Consider the following 9,792-nt stretch of genomic DNA (forward strand, 5'->3'; position numbering starts at 1 on the left):
GAGATTTAAATGCATAGGTGATGTCTAAGACTCACAAAGAAGTTAACAATAGAATTGGTTGGCTCTCCTGATACTGCCTTTTTGTGAGAAAAGAAAAGCCACTGGTAAAATCTGTTTTCTTTTTCCTTTGCTTACAGACTTCGCATATCCTTTAAATGGATGGTTCGAGCTTTTTCTGGATACTTAGCTACAGATCAACTCCTGCTTTTGTGGGATAGAATCCTAGGATACAACTCTCTGGAAATTCTTGCTGGTAATAAGTGTTTGTTTGTAAGATACATGTTTCTATAATAAAGTCCCTTTCCTTTCTAACATTCACCATCTGTAATTGCAATTTGAGTCTAGAGTTATCTGTCATTTCCAATTCCTAATATTTAATTGATTTATCTGCCTTAGAAAACAAGTACTAAAGTTCTGAGATCTAGATACCCCTATGTAAATTCCCAATACTAGTGTATTCCTAATCTTTCTTCTTTGCTCCCAGGAAAGTCCATTTTTGGTTTAGCCAGGGCTTGCTTACTCTCTTCTCGGTACCTGTAAGGTCTCTGCAGCGGAGTGTAGGAATACTTCAGTTCTATTCCTGGCTCCTCTGCCTCTCTTAGCATCTGTTCTATGCCCCTTCTCAACCACTGCCTAAAATCCAAACTGACACTGAGCCTCTCTGCAAAGCTGAAATCTCAGCTTTTCTGGACTTCGGTTTCCACTGAATTCAAAACCTCTTCCTTTTTGCTAGGAGTCTCTGACTCCTGGTGGTTGAATTTCCTCTTGTTAGGTATTCTCTTAAGCCAAAAAAAATTTCATCTTTTTTTTCAGGAGGCCACAGATTTTTCTCTTTTTTTATAATTAAGCAGTTCTCACAATAGGTATACACAAGATATACACAAGACAGCTATTTGGTAACACATACGGTGCAGATTTCTTGTTAATTATATTATTTTGCTTCTCTTATACAAAATAGTCTCAGTTATTTTTATCATTGGGATTATCAGGAAATTCAAATAATTAGCACAAGGGTTTCACAACAGTAGTTGGAGGGCAGAGAAGTTGGCAAAGTGCTAGGTACAACCTTCTCCAGTTGTGTAATATTGAATGAATTATTTAACCTGCGTGAGTCTTCATTTCCTTACCTTATATTGATAGCATTGTAAGGACACGTCTCTGGGTTTGTGGAAATAATGTTTAATTGAAAAAGACCCTTTACTTGCGGAAGATTCTTTAGGTACCATATTAACATATTCTTGAATGCTGAGGTGTCTAGAGTAATTGTATGGCATTTCAAAAAGGAAAATTAGAGTAATAATAAAATGCCATGAAGATAAACATCACCCTTGGTGCAATTGGAGATACCAGTTACTGACGTTAACAATCCTAGTATCCTTCTACCTCAACTGGGTTTTAAGCCCACACAGATATGACTTAGGAAAGGAGGGCCTGCCTTCATTTCTCTTAGCTGAATGGCAGTAGTACATGTAACTTAGATCCTAGAGGTTGTCAGGTCTGGCTTGCTTGCTTGCTTGCTTTCTTTATTTCTTTTTTTAAGATTTTATTTATTTATTCATGAGAGACCCAGAGAGAGAGAGAGGCAGAGGCACAGGCAGAGGGAGAAGCAGGCTTCATGCAGGGAGCCTGATGTGGGACTTGATCCTGGGTCTCCAGAATCAGGCCCTGGGCTGAAGGCAGCACTAAACTGCTGAGCTACCCAGTCTGCCCAGGTCTGACTCTTTTTTTTTTTTTTTAATTTTTATTTATTTATGATAGTCACACAGAGAGAGAGAGGCAGAGACACAGGAAGAGGGAGAAGCAGGCTCCATGCACCGGGAGCCCGACGTGGGATTCGATCCCGAGTCTCCAGGATCGCGCCCTGGGCCAAAGGCAGGCGCCAAACCGCTGCGCCACCCAGGGATCCCTGTCTGACTCTTTTAGACATGTCTGACAGGTAGCCCTCATCCTCTGTTTGAACACTTCAGTTGGATGGTCCTTGTCTGACAACGTAGCCAAAATGTAATCCTATTAAACCAGGGTCATCATCATGTTTTTTCTACTTTCACCATTCCCCAAAGCTTCTACTTTCCAGGCTAAGACATCTTGTTTTTTTTACCATTTCTCAGGCAACAGGATTTTAGACTTTAAAATAAATAGCAAATAAACCTCCTCTGGGTATGTCCTAAGTTTTGTTGAAGAGTGTTGTATATAGTTTTTTGTATCATTTCAAAAAGAGAGAATGTTAAAGAAAGAGGTTCAATATAAGAAAGTACTTTCTAATAATGAGGATTTTTCAAAACTAGAAGGGGCTTTTTAACTGTCAACCAAAGGTTAAGGTTTTCCACTGTGAAAGAAATGTTGAATTGGAAGATCTTCAAGACCTCTTCCAGTTTAAATTTTCTCATTCTATGACGTATCACCCATCAGCACACTGAAGTCAGAGAGAAATAAATGAATGTTGAATGACGCAGTTGCTCTAAACTAGGCACTGTGCTGCAAGCTCAAAGCATCAATAGAAGTGTTACTGATGAATAGGTAGAAATACAATATGCACTGTTGTATCCATCCACTTTCCCTGAGTGTTTCTTAAGTCAACAGGGAAAATTATAGAGCATCTAGAAATAGAACTAGACTGGTGGGAACTCCCATACCATGAATTCAGATAAAGGGCCACGGGTATACCTACACAGAAAACCATTTTGTGTACGTATGCCCAAATTAGTTTTTATTATTTCAGACATTTTTTGGAATGGATATTTTGGGACCACCTTTTTTGCCCAAGTTAGTCATTATATAGTCTTTACAAGTTTTTAGTAAATATTACTGGCTTTAATTATGAATTAATTAGGGTCTTTTGAAAAACAGTTTAGAGCATAAGTGTCTTAATGCTTGTGATAAAATTGCTTAGAATTAAAGCAATGAGAATAGCTGTTTTGGTTTTTTTTCAATGAGAATAGCTTAAAAGACCAAAAGTAAATATTAGAGTTTCTGAATTTCCCTTGAAGTGTGATTGCAGTTGAAAATATCCCAAAGTGGAGATCTTTTCTCCTTGGCAAACAAATGTGTTCTGCGGAAGGGCTGGGCAAATCAAACATGAAGCAGACGCAAAGGAACTTCTGTGATGTGACACCAAGATAAATAAAGGTTATGAGCACATAAGCATTTTGGATGCTGAGGTCAATTAGTGAGCTGATCTTTTTTTCCCCCTCTTATCTACCTTTGGAAAAACAATTTCCCGCCATGTAAAACTCTTTCCTGCTACAGCAGAAAATTTGGCCATCCTGTCAGGCTTTCACCAACTCTGTTAAATTATACACAAAAAAGGAAGTAGCAGTCACACTCCTTAGCTTCTCAAATGTCAACCATTGTCAAAATGATTCCAGATATTAAAGAAGTTTCTGGTCCACAGAAATTATTTTCTTTGATATTCTTATAAATTTAGGAGCCTAGTGACTTTAAAGTAGTTTTCTCCTTTTCAGTTAAAAGGTAAATTCTTTGTCCCTGACCTCTTGTATCCTTTGTTACATATTAAATAATCCCCAAATTTTTAAATTTTTTTTTACTGGTACCATCTTTTTTTCCCTTGGAGTTTTCCTCTCTAGCTAGTTGGATTGCCTTTTTTTGCCAGACTGTCCAAAATCTGTTGTACCCTAGAAAAATGCCTGCTTCCCAGGTTGGTCTAGTTGCATTCCGTGTCCTTCTGGGAAAGTTAAGGGGTGTGGATGCTGACTTGTACTCCTCATGCACAGCCACCTACCTGTCAGAGCCCAGCATCATGATGCATGGCATCATGCTTCAGGCCATCTCTGGAAAACCATTCTGAAGGACAACAGAGATTACAATTCAGAGGAAAGCACCCAGAGTTTCATGTCAGGGAAGAGTCATTACTATTTACCTTCAATCTCAATAAAATCATCACATGGTGAATGGTTAGATGCTCTGGCTCCAGAGCCAAGGTTAAGTTTTCACTCTGCTATTTTCTTTCTTTTTAAAAAAAAAAAAAAAAAAAAAAAAAAAATATATATATATATATATATATATATATATATATATATATATATATATATATATATATAATTTGTATTATTTATTCATGAGAGACACAGAGAGAGAGAGGCAGAGACCAAGGTAGAGGGAGAAGCAGGCTCCATGCAGGGAGCCTGACGCATGACTCGATCCCGGGTCTCCAGGATGACACCCTGGGCAAAAGATGGAGCTAAACCACCGAGCAACCCGGGCTGCCCCTCACTCTGCTATTTTCTACCTGGGTGACTCTAAACATGGCTTCCAAACTCATTGGGCCTCAGTTTCCATCTTAATATAATGAGGCCACCAATGGTACTTGACTCATGGAGTTGGTATGAAAATATCATTAGCGGGATCCCTGGGTGGTGCAGCGGTTTGGCGCCTGCCTTTGGCCCAGGGTGCAATCCTGGAGACCCAGGATCGAATCCCACGTCGGGCTCCCGGTGCATGGAGCCTGCTTCTCCCTCTGCCTGTGTCTCTGCCTCTCTCTCTCTCTCTCTCTCTGTGACTATCATAAATAAATAAAAATTTAAAAAAAAAAGAAAATATAATTAGCATTATTATTAATATTCCCATAGTAAAAATGTATATATATAGTTGCATTAGCTATGCCATATATTTGGGAGCCAGTCTTTCAAATAATTTTGAAGATTCCGTACCATTTATTTTCTAAATTTCAAGGACTTTTTGGGTAGAAAGGAAACTACCACCACTGGTGATTAAAAAAAATAAATAAACGAGGGAAGTCGAGTCATCTGTAAGCAGTACCATGTCCTTGTCAGGATACCTACCTCTTACATGGGTCCTTTCACTTTTCAAGATGACACATTCCCTCACGTGGGGTTTTATGTCAGGTTACATAATAAGAAAGATTACACATTAGCATTACTTTCTTGTCATATGCATGATTGATAGAAACAAAAACTCAAATATTGCTTTCTATTCTATGTACATTATTGATCTTTAAGGTGTCCTATAATTATTTTTTCAAAGTTTCAACTTCTTTTTCCTATAGCCAGTATTAACGTAAATTTCAGAATCAGTTCACAGAGGCTCTCCCCACAGACCTATCCATTTATGAACACTCTAAGAAAGTCAATGCGGAATACAAAAGTATAACAAAATGTTATAAAAATATTTTTAAGAAAAATATTTATTGCACATTTCTATGAGGACACCTTGATATATATGAAACATGATCTGATATATTTAAAAATACAGTCTCAAAAAAAATTTTAAAAATAAAAATACAGTCTCCATATAACTTTCCAGAACCCTATTGCATTAGTAAGAAACACCTGCATCGAAATAAACCTTTATTTATTTATTTTTATTATGTTTGTTTTTTATTTACTTATATTTAAAAACGTATGATGTGGGCACCCTGGGTGTCTCAGCAGTTTAGCGCCACCTTCAGCACAGGGTGTGATCCTGGAGACCCGGGATCGAGTCCCAGTCAGGCTCCCTGCATGGAGCCTGCTTTTCCCTCTGCCTGTGTCTCCGCCTCTCTCTCTCTCTCTCTCTCTCTCTCTCTCTCTCTCTCATGAATAAAAAAACAAAAAATCTTTTAAAAAAATAAGTTAAATAAAATAAAAACGTATGATAGATATGAAATAAAACAATTTATAAATGGTTCTTATAAGAGCACTGAATTTTCCTTTTCCCAAAACGGTGGGATTCATTTTACCTAGCCATCAGGCACTCTGTCCTCCAGAGGAGATGATTTCCATTCATCACAAGACCTTAACTCAGAATGCGTGCGTGCAGTCCTGTAAAGCACTAGTTCTGAGCTCTCCTAGTAGGTTGTGGGCAGAGCAGTAAATTTGTCAGGCTGATGAGTAGGCCAGCAGTTGAAATAGTGTGCATTCTTTTCCAGTGCTGGCAGCTGCTGTGTTTGCTTTCCGAGCAGTGAACCTGATGGAGGTGACATCACTGGCTGCAGCTGAAGTAAGGATAAGTTTCACTCAGATGGGATGGAAATAGTTCCTGAGAGATTGCCAGGCTCGGGCACTTCAGTCTCAGATGCATAGGATACACATTACTCATAGCCTAATTTTTTAACTCGGGTAAAACTATAAGTTTCAAGCTAAGTAACATCAGGTATTCAGAATTCCTGAATTAGGTGAAGACAATCTTCTTGTGAATGAATCACAAACAAGATTATTATAGGAAACCGTTATAACCATTATGGGAAACAAGATACCCAGTAATTTTAGTAGCAACTACCGGGGCTTTGGTTGGAGTTTCTTATTATTGTTCACATCCACGTATTCTGCTAACACAAAGAAAAACTGGTTGAGAGAGTTAAAGAGCATGCATTCGATGACAGAGTAAAGATACATGGCTTTTGGTTATTTTTAATAATGAGTTAATTCTTTAAAGCTGGTTTCTTTTCAATAGTATAATTTATACCTGAAACACAGTTCAATTAAATGGTGGCTTACCATATTACTCTATTTCCTATCTCTCATAGAAATTCAAATTTTACCCTTAAAATAGCTGCCTACATTCTTTGTTTAAAGGGAAGAGGATGTTTATGCATCTTGCGATTGAATAAACATTAGTTCCATCTCAAAATGATTTCCTGAAGCCAGATACTCCGCACACTAGAATAACGGGACCAAGATTCATAATGTACGTTTATTTATAGAAGCAAGTTGAAATGTTAGACCTCTTATAAACTCCTGCTACCTTGTATATTTGAAGAAGGCTCGAGGTTATTTTCTACTGCACGTTTGAGCATCTTGCACATGTTGTAACATTAAGATGTTCAGAAAAGAGGAGGGAGGGTGGAGCTTCAGTACAGATTTAGGACACATGTGAAAAACTTAGGGTGTCAATGCCAGAATTACATTGCAGTGTGTTTCTGTTGTGACTTCCCAGTTAGAATACTGATATTAATAATTCTTTTTGTTTTTTTTTCGTTTCAGGCCGTTCTTGCTGACCTTTCTACTTTAAAAGTTATGCCTCTTCTTCAAATTTTTCTGTTTGCTACTGTCACCTGATTTCCTTCAAGGTCACTGACAACACATCTAGTTTTTCATTAAAAAATAATCATGAACTATGCAAACTCTGCATAAAACCAAAATTAAACTTTGCATATAAACCAATAAAGATCATGTTCCCTCTTCAGTTAAACCTAAGTAGTTTTTCACTTTTTGAAACAATAACTCCGCACACCAAATATTGCACTGCATGCTGCTGATTTTCAAGAGAGAAGCAATAGACGTAATTCCTGCTAAATTGAGCATAGTGTCTCTATACTCCTGACTTGTAAAAGGCATGTAACCATATATGCAATAAGAACGAAAGATACTGTAATAAACTTGAAGAGGTAATGTAGCCTCTGGGACAATTTTCTTATGTCAGTTTGTAAATTTATCTCTAGATAATGTTTCACTTTGTCTTGTAAATTGCTCTTCACTCAGAGCCAGGGGTGGAGTAGAATGTGGGAAGATTTGAAAAAGGTAATGGAAGTCAAGCGTACTTTGGTCTTCTTGATGACTGTTCTCTCATCCGAGATCTTCTAGATCCCTTTCCATTTTACTTTCCCCTGAAAGGTCTCAGTGGGGCAGACCAAATACAGTTGTCTCCACCTGACAGTATTTTCTTCATCACTTTCCGAAAAAAGAACATTACGGAGTGATGCCTTCAAACTCAACCTTCCGCCTCTTGCTTAAGAAGACTTGACACTGCCAAGGCCTGTTGCGAGTCGGTTACTTTGGAAGCATGCAAAGAGGACACCCAAGGATTCAATGAAGGGAATGAAAAATCAAAAGCTTACCCGCTTTTGCCGAATCTTGGTTTAACAAGATTTACTTCCAGGGCAGAGCAGCTGAGAAACCAGAAGTAGGTACCATATACATTCATTTTAGAACTGAAGACATTATGCGAGTCCTCAGTCTCATCTGGGTCTTTATTGTAAGTGAAGGGTTTTATTTTATATCTCTTCCTAAAGACCTACCATTTCTGTAATTCGGAATAATATAATGTGAAAAAAAGTCCAAATTCAAGATGCTGATCATTTCAACACAACTTTGAATCAAGAGATTGATACTCTTACTGAATGCCTGGAATTGTATTAAGTTTTGTCCAAATGTGTTTCCTGAATTTTTTTATTTAAAGACTATATATAAATTAGGAAATGTCTGAGGTTTAACACAAGACTGCAAATGTGATGAAATTTGACAGAATTAGTTCTTAATTTGCTAATCTTTATTATATGCTTTATTCATCAGGTACTTATTGAACACAAAATAATCATTTATTATTCAGTAATTGATTCTTAAGAAACCCCATTTCATTGCTTTTTAAAGTGATTCAGTTATGACCACATGCTTTGCCATTGGGTGTGTGCAAATGCACATTCATCACAAAGATAAGCACTACTATCCCCCGTTCTTCCCTGTTAGAGTTTTAAATGATTAAAGTCAACTGTGTACAGATACGCCCATTGTTGGCTTCCTTAAGAGAATACTCATCAGCCTTTTTAAAAGGCGATGTAGTGATCTAGTAGGAAAACTCTAGACTGAGAGTTCTTGTCCTAGCTGTGACTGCCTAGATGATTTAATCTCTCTTCTGTAATTGAGGGGGTGGAGGGTGTGAGGACAGGCAATGGGAAATTATTGTATTTGTTTTTGTTTACCTTACCAGGTTGAATAAGACTAAATGAGAAAATATATTTGAAAGTGATTTTTTTTTGACTGCAAAGCACCAAGCAAATGTAAGATGTTGTTGGTAATTAATTTTAAATATGACATTTTAAGGCCAAGTGCTAGGAGATATATATGAAGAATGCCTAACTTCATTAGCATCTGTCCAACTTATTTGAGAATTTGCGACAGTGACTAAAAAAATGAAACATGGAACATGGCATAGCAGATCCTTTCATGAAACAGGTGGCTTCAGCCAGCAATGCTGCATCTGAACCCCAAAGCCACTCCACATTGCTGCTGTCACAAACCCCTCCGGGCCATGTGCTGCTCTTAGCTGCTTGTTAAAATACTGCATCAAGGGCAGTCAGGCTGTCTTCCCTACATTGCCTCTTACTGCACTCCTCACACTGCCCTTCCCTGGCTTCCTCCCTCCTGTGGCCTCCTGTGCCGCCTCCTACCAAGCCCTGAACCACATCCCTCATATGCCCTGCTGGTGGTCACAAGGACCTGAGTGTTACCTATAATCTTTCTGTCTGCAACTTATGGCGAAATAAGCTACAGGCAAATTGTATTCGGCTTTTCTGGATTTCAGTTCACCCACTAATGTAACATGTGTGACTTTATATGATGGAAGAGTTTATTGAACAGTCTTTCCGACAGCGTTTTGGTAATGCAGCTTTCTGGCTAATTGAAACTCCCAGCACCCCGGCTAACTGCATAGCACCCCCTTACACTCAGAAGGTACTCCCTCTTCCTATTCCATAGACAAGATAAAGAACATTAGGATTGAACCCCCTCAGCCTTCTGCTTTAAAACTTAGCTTTATCCCCCCTCCCCCATACTTATCTCCTTATCTCCTTCCTCCTTCTCGGAAACTGTCTAATCTATTCCTGTAGCTCTCTAAATACAGGCTCCATTTTGTCACTTACATGCTTAAAAATTAAACAATACCTAATTGCTTGAAGGTTAAAAATCCAGGCTCTATAGCATAGCATGGTGGGAAAAATTCTCCACAGCTTGGTCTTTCCATTCCTAGGCTCCGCTCTGACCCATTATCCTGTACCTCAGTTTCACCAGGTTACTTGCTCATCTTCAACCAGCTATGGCCATGCACTTGGTCTCTGCCAGA

General features: G+C 38.3%; 1 protein-coding gene across 4 annotated transcripts in view; it reads left to right on the forward strand.

Moving 5' to 3' along the window:
• Positions 1-8,614, forward strand: part of TBC1D19 (TBC1 domain family member 19) — a 144,440-nt gene extending 135,826 nt beyond the window's left edge. For all 4 annotated transcript variants that reach the window (XM_055326526.1, XM_055326527.1, XM_055326528.1 and 1 more), the window contains 3 exons: positions 138-253; positions 5,885-5,955; positions 6,939-8,614. In XM_055326526.1, the coding sequence (XP_055182501.1) occupies positions 138-253; positions 5,885-5,955; positions 6,939-7,013 (262 nt within the window). In that variant the 3' untranslated portion in view covers positions 7,014-8,614. The remainder of the gene's footprint in view (positions 1-137; positions 254-5,884; positions 5,956-6,938) is intronic.
• The last annotated feature ends 1,178 nt before the right edge of the window (positions 8,615-9,792 follow it).

Source organism: Nyctereutes procyonoides, unplaced genomic scaffold (assembly GCF_905146905.1).
Source record: "Nyctereutes procyonoides isolate TBG_1078 unplaced genomic scaffold, NYPRO_anot_genome, whole genome shotgun sequence".
Lineage (NCBI taxonomy): Eukaryota > Metazoa > Chordata > Mammalia > Carnivora > Canidae > Nyctereutes > Nyctereutes procyonoides.